The 16309-nt window shown below is 36.6% G+C and overlaps 1 protein-coding gene across 2 annotated transcripts in view; it reads left to right on the forward strand.

The window, feature by feature from the left end:
• Positions 1-16309, forward strand: part of GAREM1 (GRB2 associated regulator of MAPK1 subtype 1) — a 212964-nt gene that overhangs the window by 187532 nt on the left and 9123 nt on the right. For both annotated transcript variants that reach the window (XM_074203178.1, XM_074203179.1), the window contains exon 4: positions 1690-2856. In XM_074203178.1, the coding sequence (XP_074059279.1) occupies positions 1690-2856 (1167 nt within the window). The remainder of the gene's footprint in view (positions 1-1689; positions 2857-16309) is intronic.

Consider the following 16309-nt stretch of genomic DNA (forward strand, 5'->3'; position numbering starts at 1 on the left):
GAAAAGATCCTAGCTATTTAAGCTTTTCAATTAAGATAGATATTATTGTGCTACCTTGAAGAGTAGGAGAGTTGTTCAATGTTCCCTTAGTAGGGTTAGGTAGGACCAACAAGAAATAAAATCCAAGTCTCCTGGCTCAACATTCAGTGCTTTTTCTCTACTAATCTCCAGAGGTCAAACTAGCAAGCTACATTAAAGTGCCCACATGTTATAAAATGCTGAGAATGAAATGTGAAGCCTGGGGAAAAAATTAAACAAAGAGTCCAAGGAGTGGCATCATGAAGAATATCCATTTTCCTTTAGAATAATGTAAGAGGTAGCAATCCTAAAATTCCTTAAATCATAGTGTGCTTGGGTATTCAGGGCTCATTTGTTTTAATCCAGGGCCTGCCAAATGATAATGTTCTGTGATCTTAGGCAAATTTTTCATTTTCTCCTTTATAAAATATTGATAATAGCATTATCCTTTCTTAAAGAGTGATCTTGGAAATCCTAGGTGTCTCAAGTGTTGGTGCAATTTAAAGCTATGAAAGCAGAAATAAGAGAGCAGTCAACTGATGAATGCCATATATGTTTGAAATAGTACTTTGTCATCCAAGCTTTGTTTGAGTATTTGCTGTTTACTCAAGAATGGTCCAGTAATAGAAAAATTTACCATAAAATTTATGAAGTAAAGCTAGAAGTATTTAATTAGTTTGCTTCTGGAGAAAGTTGGAAAACTAAACTTATTTGCATAGGCAGAGTATAAATTGCTATCTGCTGCAAGCCCTCCATTCATAATCAATTAGATCATTCAATAAGCTTTGATTAAGTGCCTCCTACGTTACAGGGACTGTGGCAGGTCCTGAGAAGTACATAGAGTTAGAAATGAGATTATCCCTGTCCTGAAGGAGCTTAACATTCATAAAATATGTAGAGCTGTGCTTTATTTTATTCCCATTTTATTTATTTATATTTTGAGATAAGTTTTTATACAAATAAATTTTAAAATGTATTCCCATTTATCAAAAAAAAAAATTTCACCCAGGATTTACTAAAACCATTTAGTATTCTAAGCTTTGCCATTAAGTCCCTTGTCTAACATCACCACAGTGGTGGAATAGATATTATCTTCTGTTTCTTCAGTTACTATCTGAACTTCTTTTAGGAAGGAAGGACTTCAATAACTTATATAAGAGCACTTTATAAATATTATTTCATTTCATCTTCACACCATTTCTGAGAGGAAGGTGCTTTTATTAATCATTCCCATTTTACAATTGAGGAAACTGAGGCAAAAAGAGGTTATATGGATCACTCATGGTCACACAGCAAGCACCTAAGACTGAATTTGAATTCAGTTCTTCCTGACTCCAGGCCCAGTGTTCTATTCATTGTACCACCTCGCTGCCTCTGGGTCTCCATAATATCAGAATGAATCAATTGAATTAATCAGGAAGGTACAGGTGAAGAAACTTTTTCATAATTTTTGTTAGCCATTTAACCCATTGCCTTGCAAAAATAACAAAAAGAAACAAAAAATTTTTATTAGCAATAATAATAGCTATCAGTATCTACTGATTTTAGTTATGTTGCCTCATTGACTAGTAACAAAATTCTATTTGCTCTTTTTCTTAATGGAAAAGTCTTTCCTCTATCTGAGCAGAGCAGGAAATCACCAACTCTAAAGCTGATCCTTGTATTTTGCAGGTAGCTGCAGGGGAATGCAATGAAGACACAGAAGTTTACAACATCACTCTTTGCACTGGGGATGAACTCACTTTAATGGGGCAGGCAGAAATCCTTTATGCAAAGACATACAAGGAGAAGTCACGATTCAACACAATCTTCAAGAAGATTGGAAAACTCAATTCCATTGGCAAGCTGGGTAAAGGTAAAATGCCATGCCTCATTTGCATGAACCACAGGACCAACGAAAGCATTAGCCTTCCATTTCAGTGCAAGGGTCGATTTAGCACCCGGAGCCCACTGGAGCTTCAGATGCAAGAGGGTGAACATACTATCCGAAACATCGTGGAAAAAACCAGGCTACCTGTCAATGTGATTGTTCCCAGCCCTCCTCCCAGAAACCCATATGACCTCCACTTTATTCGTGAAGGTCACCGGTACAAGTTTGTAAACATTCAGACCAAGACAGTGGTGGTTTGCTGCGTCCTACGAGGCAACAAAGTCCTCCCCATGCATTTCCCTTTGCACTTGACTGTCCCCAAATTTAGTCTCCCTGAAAACCTTGTCAAGGGAGAGGCCTGGCCCGATACCCTAGTCCAACATTGGCTTGGGGTCTGCCAAGAGCAGTTTGACATCGATGAGTACTCCCGTGCTGTCCGTGACGTGAAGACAGACTGGAATGATGACTGTAAAAGTCCTAAGAAGAGTCGATGTTCTGGTCACAGTCACATACCCAATTCTCTCAGCTATGCCCGAGACGAATTAACGCAGTCCTTTCACCGGCTCTCTGTCTGCGTGTATGGGAATAATCTACATGGCAATAGTGAAGTGAACCTCCATGGCTGTAGGGATTTGGGAGGGGAGTGGACTCCGTTTTCTCATGATCCCCTCCAGTACCAGGACTCCGGTGACAGTGGCAGTGATTACCTTTTCCCTGAAATTGGTGATGAATCTGTGTGTCTCCCTTCGAAGCCAGAACTCCCTTATGAGGAGCTGTGGCTAGATCAAGGCAAGACAGACAGCCAACCCCTTACTGGTTCCTTGAGCGAAAAAAACAAATGTGATAATTACAGAAGCTCTGTCCGGTCAAAATGTGGCACTTCTCTCCCTGTTGCTGGGACGCTGGCAACAGCGACTTCTTCAGATGTGGCCCTACCTCCACCTCCAGTGCCTCCCAAATCTGAAGCTGTAAGTCTTGAATTTCACTTGTTGGGGGGGGGGGGGAACCATTGCTTCTAACTCCACCTCCCTTACTCTCTAATTTATTTCTATTCCCAGTGGATGGGTAGAGAAGTGAAACACAGTGAAGGATTTTCAGAAAAAACTTACATTAATTTTTTATAGTGAGGGCCACATTGTTGTATCATATATTTTAATAAAAATTTGGTACAACTAGACAAAGAATCATTTCTGAATATGAATAGAAATGGCATATAATACATTATAGTGGCATCATAGCTATTGTATATTTCCTTCAAAGGAAGATGACCAAATCAAAAATCTAGTTTTTATTTCTGTCATTTTCAGAACACATTCTATACTGAATCATATTAAGTTGCAAAATATTATGAGATTCTTTCCAGTTAATATAGAAATGTGTGCATTGTGCAAAATGATTGTACTATGCTGTGATTGGTTCTATTGCTGATTTGAATGCTGGAAAGTAATTTTTTTCCCTCTGTTGTCTAAACATTTATTACATAACTTAAATTTACAGACATCAGAAAGTTTAGAACATAATTTTCCTCACTAGGGATTATCATCAGAGTGACTTAAAGATCTCTCCCATGGTACTGCTATAGAGGACTGAACTCAGCAACAGTACTTCATTTTGAATCTTGGCTCTTTTAATTAATCAAAAAGCAATTTATTAAGCACTTACTATTTGCCAGATACTGTGTCAGCAAGTGAGGATACAAGGAAAGGCAAAAAATTACAGCCTGGTAATTTCAGAGAAGGATGGATCAAGCAAAGCATTTTGTAAAAAGATAGTTGAGTTCAGTCCTAAAGATACCCAGAAGGAAATCAGGACAAGTAGCAAAAATGCATAGAGATCGGAAATTGGACATCACATATGAGAAGTACTCTTATGACCTTGAATAAGTTACTTAGAAACTTGGAGCTTCAGTTTCCTCATCAAGAAAATGAGGGGAGTGGAATAGAGGATCTTTAAGGCTCATTCCACCTCTAATGATCCAGGCGTTTTGGCCAATGCACACATTTCCATATTAGCTAGAAAGAATCACATGGTCTTTTGCAACATGATATGATTCAGTGCAGGATGTGCTCTGAAAATGACAGAAATAAAAACCAGATTTTTGACTTGGTCATCTTCCTTTGACTGGAAGTATACAATAGTTGCTCATCTTCATTTATTGAGAAGTTACTTTCTGCATCCCTCTATGTCCCCTTCTATGGAATAGTTAAGCTTGTAGGTTGTCCTAGCAAATTAGTGTAACCTTTAAATCCAATGGTGGAACCGGTTTAATGAAATTTCCATGATCAGGCAACAGCAGCTGGAGTAGAAAATTACTTTTGAAGTAGTTGTATCCGCCACATCTATTCCTGAAGTTGCATTGTGATTTGACAAGGAAATAGGAAGAGAAGAAGAACAGAAGACAAGGGAAGGGAGGAAAAAAGGATGGAGATAGATAGATGGATATATGCCTGCCATGTATTAAGCCATGTGTTGTGGTATCTGAGGCCAGGTTTGATGTCAGTTCTTCTTGATGATACTCTACCACCTACTGATCATAACTTCCTAATTGTTAAATTATTAATGTAGAAACATCATAATTAGGTTAAATTATTCATCTATTTTGGCCCTTTGTTACATTTGGGTCCATAGAATGATATCTGAGACAATAAAGTAGGAACTAAAAATTCCTGTTTTCTACAGATGCTATAGGTATTTGGAGATTGCTTAGTCTAAACAGTTCACCTGAAGGTGGGTACTCTTTCCTCCAACAGGGAAGCAGGAAAAAGAATTCTTTTTCATGTAGAACACTGGCCACAGCTAGGGGGAAAATAGATACCACTAGAGGCACCATTCCATTACACTTCTGAGGTTTGAAGAGGAAGGATTGGAAGACAATTTATGTTACTTAGGCTGGAATGAGAAAGAGAGAGTGGTAGGGAGTAACCTAATGCACAAGTAAGAAAAATAAATATTGAGACCTAAAGCATGAATTATTTGTCCATCTTTCAAAATTCATGCTTAGATTAAATTTAAACCTTAAATCAAAGTTGTAGAACAGGAGAGAAATATTTTTGACCACTTAATTCTAAGGGATAATTTCCAGGAGTCAGAAAGACTTTCCCAAGTTAAATTAGTGTTAATGACATGCTATAAACATAAGAATGATTTGGATGGGGAGGGATGGGAGGGCAGCCTGAAATAATTTAACTTAATTAGCAATTAAAAAAAGAAAACTTTAGACATTTCATATGTAGTCATTTTTTTATTAGTTTTATGACCATGAAATAAATTTTTCCATTTTTAGGATGTGCGTGGGATCCAAAAAAGTCATAATTGTTAGATGTGGCTTTAGTTTGCAGTTTTCAAAGGGAAACTTTAATGGGGCATAAACCCAAATGCTCCCACAGAATTAAATACAACTTCTGCTGTAGATGGTAAAAATGGAGTCCTTGGAGAGAGATGTGCCATGTGTCTAGCAGCAACTCCTCCAGATAATTCTAGATGTAGGAAGGTTTCAGGGAATATCAGTCTTGACCTTGTCGGGGAAGGTGATAACTACCACTTTAAGTCCTTAGAGTTAGAAGGGCTACAACTCTTAGAAGAACATCAAAAGAAGCCATGAAATGAGTAGTCTACAAGTATCTCTCCTTAACTTAGAAAGGAGATCTAGAAAGGAATTCTATTTGAAAGCAAGCTAGAAAGGAAAAATAGTTCATTGAATTGTTTTGTTGTTCAGTCTTCTCTGACTCTTTGTGACTCATTTAAGGGTTTTCTTGGCAGAGATACTGGAGTAGTTTTGCCATGTCCTTCTACAGCTCTTTTTACAGATGAGGAAACTGAGGCAGACAGGGTTAAGTGATTTACCCAAAGTCACACAACTAGTAAGTGTCTGAGGCAGGATTTAGATTCAGGAAAAAAAAATCATTCTTAATTGATTGATAGAAGTTAAAAATATCTTTAAAAAAACACTCTTACATCTTGTATTATCCTGGCCTTCACTTCCCATTAGCTCTGAAGACAGCCTGGTTCAGTGAAGAGTGCTTGGATTGATGTCACCAATAGTTGGGTTCTAAACCCAGCTCGGTCATTTACTACTTTTGTGATGTGGGCAAATCACTTAACTTCCTGGACCTCAAATTTCTCATCTATAAATCTTTAGGAGGTTATATTAGATGGTCTAAAAAATCTTTTCTTACACTGAGTGTGTAATACTGGGTGTTATTCATTAGCCTCTTCTGTCAAAACATCCTTTCCTTTAAAAATATCCTGACCACCTCTGTGTGATTGTGATGAAATCATCACTATTCAAAAGGAAAACATCTGGGTTTCTTTTTATCTACATTGTAAGTAGATTAATTTTTTGTGTGTGTGAAGTAAAATAGACAGTAGCTTGTTGGAAGAATTATCTTTTTTTTTTGGCACTTATGAATGTACTTTAATGTGACTTTGTAGCTACCTATTATGAAAGATCTAACACTAAATCCTTTTTTTCTTTAAAAAGGATATCATTTTGATTGATTTTTAATTATCTTTTAGGTTCAAATACATATTTACATAAAAGAATGAACTTTTTAAAAAAATCTTTCCCTCCTCTAATTAACCAAAAAAAGCAAATTGTTCCCTTTTTTTGTGGTTATATGAAATAACTGCTGTTTACCCAAAATTGGTTTGGATGGCTCTGAATTCAGCCTAACTTATTTTGGTAGTTATTTTTTCTGTTTTTAAACATGTGCATTTTGCACAGTCTGCCTTAGGAGCTGGGGACCTGTTAGACCATTTATTATAGGTAGATTCTTTTGTTGGTTTGTATTTTGGACTTTTGATCTTATTAGGAGTGGGGTGAGAAGGAGTTTCCCTATCTTGCCCCCGTTGGAAGTATTGTAGCCACTAATGGACCCAATTTTAAAGTTCTTAAGCATGGAAGCTTTAACTCAAGCTAGTTCATCCATTCCTCAGCACCCTGGTGGCACTCCATTTCCTGGGGCTCTACCATATCGGTTTCAGACTAAGTGAAGTCATCTGATCAGCTTTAGCATCACCTGCAAACTTCAGAGATCCATCAGACTTAGCCTCCCTGGCCACAGAAATTAAAGATGTGTGACAATTTTGACTAATTTCTTAAAAGAATTCTCTAAAACTTCATCAGTTCTAATCACATGGTCATTCTTCCATTTTGTAAATCATTTTTATTCTAGTCATAATCTCAGTTTCCTGGTTATTGGCTGTTATTTGAAATGCAGGTGTTCTACTATAACTTAACTTATAGGTATGTGAGTTCCCAAAATTCCAACTATGTAAAATTGAACAATAAAAACCATAGGGCTTATGGGTAACATGAGGACAGAGACACAACACTCAAATACTTTGTCAATGTCCAGTTAAACGATAGAAACCTAACAAAAATAGTAGGACAGTTTTATGCATGTTAAATTATTAAGAAATACTTCAATATTACTGTAAATAATGATGTCATCAGCTTCAGGCCGCTACTCAACCTGCACACTCACAGCTTAGAATAGAGAGAAAGTATGTGGATTGAACCAACCCCCCTCAACCCACAGCTCCTACTGTCCCAGAAGATAGACAACAAATATGGAACTTGAGCTTGACAAAGAAAAATCCTAAGTTGAAAGTCATATGTCAGCCACTCTTTCCTCGACTTGTGGTCAGTGGGAACAAGGCTCTGTCTTCTAACTCAAAGCCACTGAGGCTAGTTCCAGCAGGATCCTAGGACAACAAATCATGAAAAATTGGGATGACAGTTACTCTAGAAGGGGGTAAAAGAAGTTGTGGTGATTATAATTCATTTTTAGGACTCTATATTGATAGAAATGATGGACTTTAGACATGAAAAAGTCTTTTATCCCAAAAAGAAAAGGACAAATTTTGGGGTAGTCATTCATTTGCAAAATAATATTTACAAAAGAAATCACCATAGGGCTTCATTAATTAGTAAGCTACTCTAGGAAATTCAAATTTTAAATTACCTAAAATTTTTCAAGAATACAGCCATTATGTAAGTATTTCTTACATTATTTAATATATTTCTATGTAGTTTTTGGCAAGAAAGACTAGGGGAACAGGATAGTTTGAAAGTTTTGAAGTTTATTATATCAGAAGCATATTATACGAGATTACTGTCCACCTTTAAAAAAAATCCTATATGCCTATGTGCCTTTCTTGTTAATTACTGCCCTTTTGAGGAAAAGAGTGTTAATTAAAATACTGAATTTAATCTATGGGTAGATCCTTTCTTGAACTCAACTATTAGATGCTATCAGAAAAAAATATATATATATATGTGTGTGTGTTTATGTGTATGTGTGTATACACACGCATACACACATACATATACATATAAATAATGCAGCTGCCATTTGCTAAAGACCTTTTTTTCACAAAATTTTCATAAACTTCAGAATTCTAGCAATACAAGTCTTTCTTGCATATCTCTGGTGGTTCTCCCCTCCCCCCACTTTAATAGCATACTTTCTCTATTGGCACTATGGCAGTATCCTTGTCCCCGCCTGCCTAGAGTTTAAACAACTACTTCTTTTCAGAACCAGCTGATGTTCATGCTTTCCAATTGGTGACTGCCTGCTCCCTCCCACTTGCCTCTCTTGCCGGAGGCTTGGAATATCAGGGTCCATTTCAGAGCCAGGTCTGTGTTAGGTCCTTGTCTTTAATGTATAAAAGTAGAAAATTAAAAATTAAATTTGTCTGAGAGTCACAAGATTTTTGACTCTTTAATTCCTGTCTCTTCTTTGCCAATTAATAAATTGCTATATCATTGCTCTAAACTTTAATTTTTTTTCTATGACTGAAAACATCCACATATGGCTACTTGATGGGGTTGTGAACTTTTTGTATAAAAGCCCCTTTTATACATAAGATTTCTTAAGGCTCTAATAATTTTATTATGGGGGGGAGGGAATGGTGGTTAGCAGGGAGGAGAGGAGGAAGGAATCCAAGGGCCATGAAATCCAGAGCCAGGGAACTTTGAAAGCAAAGTTAGAAAGTTAGAAAGCAGTACAATTATAAAACTATTACATAATTAATAATAATTATAATTATAACTAGTATTTTCATGGCATATTAAGGTTTACAAAACACTAAATTATATGTTCTCTCATTTGATCTTCCCTAGTATTAGCTCAGCTCCCTTTGTTTTATCTTGAAAAGTACTACTGAAGAAAAGTAACACTGAATGAATCAAAAATTATTCCATAGAGGATACATAATCTGATTTAGATAGAACAACTAGATAACTCTCAACACAGATACTAAATGATACTTTTCAGTGTTTACATTTCAAAGCATATTTCAAAGCAAAATGATCTCTCTTTTTTCTTCAATGGTTTTAGAATAAGAAGTGAGTTCAAATCCCTTACTCTGACACTTTTCTGCCCTTGTGATGACGGGTCTCAGTTTCTCCATAACCAGGCTCCTGAGATACAGACTCATGAATGAAACATTATATACTGTCAAAGAGTTTACATTCTTACAGGAGGGATGACAAAAATGGTACATGCAGAATAAATACAAATAAATCCAAAGAATTTAAGTAAAAGGTAGCTTGGTAGGGAGGATCTGGGAAGGCTTCATACAGGATCCTTTGAAAGATGAGTTGTACTAGACAGTCTCTGAGGCCTCTTCCAGCTCTGTCTCTGTGACCTTGTCATAAGTGGTCTACCCAGATAATAATAGTCTAAAATTCATGCCAAGGAATTTTGCCCTTTTCTTTTTTTATTCAATTGTTCTTAAGCTATGTCAACTCTTCATGACCTCATTTGGGGTTTTCTTGGAAAAGATACTGAAGTGCTTTACCATTTCCTTTAGTTCATTTTACAAATGAGGAAACTGAAGCAAACAGGGTTAAGTGAGTTGCCCAGGGTCACACAGCTGGGAAGTTTCTGAATTCAAATTTGAACTCAAAATTTTCCTGATTTCATACCTAGCAGTATATCTACTGTGCCACCCAGCTGCACAAATGCCCCCTTTCAGGTGTTTTAATAGGAATTATGATATCTTTCTAAAATTTCCCAGGTTTGCCTTGATAAAGTTTAGCCATATTTTTGTATTTAGTACATTAGTCTTATCAATAACTCTCTGTCAAATTACAAAGGTAACAAGAGAATTTTAAAAATGTGCACTCTATGTATGCCTTTTTTTAGCTGCATATGCAATCAGGAACTTAAAGGTGAAACTAGGGTTTTTAAAGATTTCTGCCTGTTTGACTCATTTTTGTGGTTAGTTACTTCATTAAAAACAGCAAACCCAGTTATGAAATTGAAACACTTTTTCCCCCCCTCAAACGGAGTTTGAAGCTTGTTCAGCAAAGAATATTTCATAGTAAGTGCTCTGTTTACCTTTCTTAAACTGTTTCCTTAATTCAGGAAGTGAGAGACAGTCTGTGAGAATGTCATTTCTTTCCAAAGCATAAAAATTCAGAAGTTCCAAGAAAAGGAGGGCTTATTGCAGAATTTAAGCTGTAATCATTTAGTTAATCTGTCAGCATTTATTAAGTTTCACCAATGAACTAGGCACTGATTATACAAATATAAAAGCAGCCTCTGCCCTCAGCAAATTTACAGTCTATCCTGCAGAAATAAATGGCTTCTTCCCATAAACATATGTGTGTATACATATGTGAATATATATATATATCAGATATATATATATATATACACCGATGCATGCATATATATATATATATATATATATTAAACATATCATTTAGAAAGGGAAGCAGAAGCATCAGGAGAAGACTTATTTTGAAGGTGGTACTTAAATAAAGAGACAAAAGTGAGAAGGAAATGCATTCCAAGCATAGGAGACAACCTGAGAGAGATAGGTTAGCATGTTTGAGAAGTGGTAAGGAGGATAGTTTTATCTTTTCCAGTCTCCTCATTATGTGATAAAAGTATTTAAGCTTCATTTTCCAGCATTTGACTTTCCAGTGAATATCCTGAATTAATTTTGATTTGATCTTGCTGTCCAAGAGATTCTCGAAATTCTGTTCCAGTACTACGATTTGAAAGCATCAATTCCATAGTGCTCCACTTTACTTAGAGTCTAACTCTTGCAGCCATACATTACTACTGGAAAAGCCATAACTTTGACTATGTGAACCGTTGTTAGCAAGATGATGTCTCTGCTTTTTAGTATGCTATCCAGATTTGCCATAGCTTTCCTTCCTTTCCAAGGAACAGTTTTTATTTCTTGACTGCAGTCACTCTCTGTAATGTTTGTTGAGTCCAATAATATAAAATCTGACAATGCTTCTGTTTCTTCTCCCTCTATTTGCCAGGTAATGATGGGACCAGTTGCCATGATCTTAGATTTTGGGGGGCTTTTTTTTAATGTTAAGTTTTAAGTTAGCCTTTATAGTCTTCTCTTTCATCCTCATTAAGAGGCTTCTTATTCCTTTCCACTTTTTGCAGTCAGTGATATCATCTGCATATCTGAGCTTGTTGCTATTTCTCCCAGCAACCTTATTTCTAGCTTTTGATTCATTCAGCCTAGCATTTTGCATGTATTCTCCATGTAAGTTAAATGAATAAGGTAACAGTTTTTACTGCCTTGTACTCCTTTTCCAATCTTAAACCAATCAATTGTTCCATATTTGGTGCTATGATTGTTTTTTGGCCTACATACAGATTCCTCAGGAGTCAAGTAAGATGATCAAATACTCCCATCTCTTTTGAGAATTTGCCACATTTTGTTGTGATCCATACATTCAAAGACTTTAGTAAAGCCAATGAGGCAGAAGTAGATTTTTTTTCTGAAGCTCCCTTGCTTTTTTCATACTCTGGTGAGTGTTGGCAATTTGATTCTCCTCTGCTACTTTGAAAACCAGTCTGTTCTTTTGGTAATTCTTGGTTTGTATATTACTGAAGCCTAGATAGCAGCATCTTAGGCAGTTACCTTTACTAGCATGTGAATTGAATGCAGTTATTTGGTAATTTGAACATTCTTGCCATTCCTTGCCGTTCTTTAGTATTGAGACATAAACTGATCTTTTCCAAAACAGTGGCCAATATTGAGTTTTCCAAATTTGCTAGCATCTTGAATACAGCCACTTTAACAGCATCATCTTTTAGGATTTTAAATGATTCAAATGGAATTCCATCACTTCTCCTTGCCTTATTGTTAGCAATGTTTCCTATGACCCACTTGACTTCATTCTCCAAGATGTCTAGCTCTAAATCAGTAACCACTCCTTTGTGGTTATTGGTGATGTTCAGATCTTTCTTGTAGAATTCTTTTCGATATTCTTACCACCTCTTTAATTTCTTCTTTTTAGATCCCTTCCATTCTTGTCTTTTATCATGTCCACTTGAGAACTCTAACTTCTTGAAGAGATTTCTTTCTCATTTGCTTATTTTTCCTATTTCTTTGCATTTCTTATTTAAGAAAACTTCCTTATGTCTCCTTACTGTTCTCTGGAATTCTGCATTCATTTGGGTATATTTTTCCCTTTTTCCCCCCTTGCCTTTAACTTTTCTTCCTTCCTCAGCTATTTGCAAAGCCTCTCTTGCTCTTCTTTTTCTTTGAAATATTTTTTTGTTGCTACCTCCTATACAGTGTTGACAACCTCTTTCCATAGTTCTTCAAGCACTCTACCAGATTTAATTATTTAAATCTGTTCCTTACTTCCACTTCATATTCAAAAGGGATGTTATTTTATGGTCTGGTGGTTTTCCCTGCTTTCTTCAATTTAAATCTGAATTTTGCAATAAGCTCATAACCTGTGTCACAATCAGCTTTAGCTAATTGTAAAGTCTAATTTTTTTCACCTTTCCTACAATGTAACCCATCTATCTGATTTCATTATTGATCATCTGGAACTGTCCATTGTAGATTCACCTTTTAGGTTGTTGGAAAAGAAATTTGCTATGATTGGTATGTTGTTTTAACAACACTTAGTCTCTGCCCTGCTCCATGTTGTACTCCAAGGCCAAAGTTATCTATTATTTCAATAAAACTCCCGAAACTTACCAGTTGTGTGATCTTCAGAAGTCACTTAAATTTGTCTACCTCAGTGCTCTAATCTGTAAAATAGGGATAATAATTACATCTGGATGTTGTGAAGATAAGAGGAGATGAGACATTTGTACAGCACTTAACAAATCTTAGAGCTATTTAAATTCTAGCTAGCTAGAAACACTACCACCCTATCTAATACTGTGTACATTTAAATGTTAAATGTTTCCTGCAATCTGTCTTGGGATGATTGCATTCTCTCCACAATCTGAAGTGACTACCTTTGCCTGTTGTGTACATAGTAGTAGAAAATACTCACAGGCTACATTGTGAGATGATCAACTATGATGGACACAGTCCTCTAAGCAGGTCAGTGATCAAAGACAATCCTGAGAGACCCGGTAAGGAAAATGCCATTCACATGGGGGGAAAAAATGTGAATTCTGAATGCAGAGCAAAGCATACTAATGTTCACTTTTTAAAACTTAAAGTGTGTGGAGCAGCTAGGTGGCGCAGTGGATAAGCACCAGCCCTGGAGTCAGAAGTACTTGGGTTCAAATCCGGTCTCAGACACTTAATAATTACCTAGCTGTGTGGCCTTGGGCAAGCCACTTAACCCCATTTGCCTTGCAAAAAACCTAAAAAAAAAAAAAATTTAAAAAATAACACTTAAAGTGTTTTTTTCTTTCTCATGTTTTCTATTCCCCTCCTTAGTTCTAGTTTTTCTTTTACAACTTGTCTAATATAGAAATATTTCATATTTTTGCTATATATATATGTTACATATATGTAAACTGTAATTTTACATGTAAAAAGTATGTTTCTAATCACAAACCTACCTTTAGTCTTTGTCTTATACATTTTAACCAATGATGTAATGATAAGGGGAAAAATAGATCAGGGTAAAGAAGCTCTTAGATAAATTTTATTGTTCCCTTGAATTCCATTTTTTCTCCTTATGGCATTTCCTATAATTAGAATATAAATGTGGTTTGCTGTATGATAAAGGTTATTTAGGGTATCCCCATTGTGCTGTCATAGATAGGGACATAGATTCAGGCTAAAAGAGATCTGGAAAGTTATTTAGTCTAGTTTCTTTGTTTTATAGATTGAGTAAACAGTGCTAATCTCTGAGAATACAAAAAGAGACAAAAGCCCAGAGAAATTAAACTGGGATTTGAGCCCAGGGCCTTTGGCTGCAAATCTTATACTCTCCCAGAAATACCAAGACTAGAAATATCCATTACCACAGAGGAGGGAGGGTAGAGGATGTCTTCTCTTCCCTACCCTCCCTTGCCCCTTACTCACCTGGCAATTTGTGCAATAACCTCCTTCACAGTTTCCAATAGCTTAAAGACAGGCCATGCTTGGACATCCAAAGGAAAGAGGTAGAGGAATCAAATCCTAAATCTTTTTTCAAATAGCATTGGTGGGGAGGACACCTTGAAAGAAGTGATTGTAGCACCTTCTATAGTTTTGTTTTGCTCAGTTGCTTCTGACTCTTCATGAACTGGTTTGGGCCTGGGGGGGGGGGGGGGATGGATTTTTGGCAAAAATACTAGAGTTGCCATTTTTTTCTCCAGAAGAGGAAAGAGACAAATAGGGTTAAGTGACTTGCCCAGGATTTATAGCTAGTTAGTGTCTGAGGCAGATTTGAACTCTGGAAGATGAGTCTTCCTAACTGAAGGTCCAACACAACTAGTGTCTGGCGCCTGTTTTGAACTCTGTCCTTCCTGATTCCAGGCTAGGACTCTATCCATTATCTTCAATTTCAGAGCTTCCTAGATAAAGCAGATCCATTTTTCATAATGTATCCCCCTTTCCCCTTTCTCACCTTCTACTATCTAGAAAGTGACTAACAGGCAATAACCCTGGCAGGTAGAGGGTGTAGGCTCTTTGTGGCTCCATTCCTTTATCTGTAAAATGAGGAAGCAGGACTGGGTTGACCTCAGAGTTTGATTCCTTAGATCTGTGACTGCAAAATTAGTTTATCTTGCTGGCCATTGCAGAATAGATAAGACTACAAAGTAAGCTAAGAGGAATATGATACATTGCTTCCCTGTTGGGTAGGCTTACCGGTAATTCAGATTTATTTGAAATGGGGGAGGGGAACCAAAACAATCAGAGTCCCAGAGTTCTGAGTTATAGAAAACAAGTGGACTAAAAGTCACTCTATAATTCACCATGTAGACTTTTGTGGGAAAAACTCTTCCTATTTGTCCCATCTCTCTAACTCTTCCTATTTGTCCCCTTTCTCTTCTAGCCTTACTTTTTTCAGTCCAAGTATCCCGTTTTAATTAGCCTCCCTGCTTCATGGTTCTCTCTGCTATCTTTCTTCTACACAGCTGCCAAAAGTGATTTTTTTTTAAAAAAAGCTGAGGTCTGACCCTATTACTCCCCTGCTCATTAAGCTCCAGTGGCTTTCCTAGTACTTCTAGGATCAAATATAAAGGGCCCTTTTTTAGCTTTTAAAGCTCTTTACAGATCCTTTATTTGATATTTAAAGCCCTTCACAACTGAGCCCCAACCTGCCTTGTTGATTAATATTGATTGATCCTAAGACCCCTAGGCAGGTACTTTGGCTTAATCATAGAATTTTAAAACCAGAATAGACCTTAGATAGCAATTATTCCAGGCTTTTTTTTATTTGATAAACACGGAAGTCTAGAGAATTGTACACGTTAGTGATAAATCCCAACTAGAAACTCAAGTCTTCCTGATTTTCTGTCCAGTGACTTTTTTTTATAAGGGATACTTATAACTGAAATAAACAACAAAAGAGGGGTAGGGGTGGATGGAATTGGTGGAACAACCCAAAAAAAAGTTTCTGAGTACAGAAGGGTAAGAGTACCTGTAGTTTTGAGAATCTTGGCTTAACCTTTCCAGCCTTGCCTTTTTTTCCACACAAAGGTAAAGCTTTAAATATTAATATATGTGAAGAAATCTACCCCCTCCTATGGATGAACTCATAGGAGCTGCTTTAGCTAAAAGCTGGGGCCACCCTGCAGACAGACTTGGCACTTCCACAATATTAATCAACTTCCCCTCCAGAGCCCCCCCCCCCCATTTCTAATTCATTTATTTATTTATTTGATTGTTTAATTGTTTAATTATTTATTTATTTAGCTGTGATGTGGGGCTTGTGCTCCTGTCCTCTGGAGTTAGATAGAAGCCTCCCCCTGCTGTCTGAATGAGACAATTACAATTAAAATATATTTTTGGTAGATGAGCCATGAGAAAATGGAGGCCAGAACCCAGGCCCAATTCAGGTGTCAACCAGTCTCACACGAAAGTTGAGGAGGGATGATGAATGCTTAAAGGTTGGCATTTGCAAGATAAAGTTTTTTGCATTTGCAAGAAAGCCTATTTTTTGATCTAGAGGACTGTCTCTGAGTGGCATCTCAAAAACCATGATCTTGATTGAGAGATTAAGATGAATCATTTTAAGGGCAATGA

The sequence above is a fragment of the Macrotis lagotis genome, chromosome X (genome assembly GCF_037893015.1).
Source record: "Macrotis lagotis isolate mMagLag1 chromosome X, bilby.v1.9.chrom.fasta, whole genome shotgun sequence".
NCBI classification, from domain to species: Eukaryota; Metazoa; Chordata; class Mammalia; order Peramelemorphia; family Peramelidae; genus Macrotis; species Macrotis lagotis.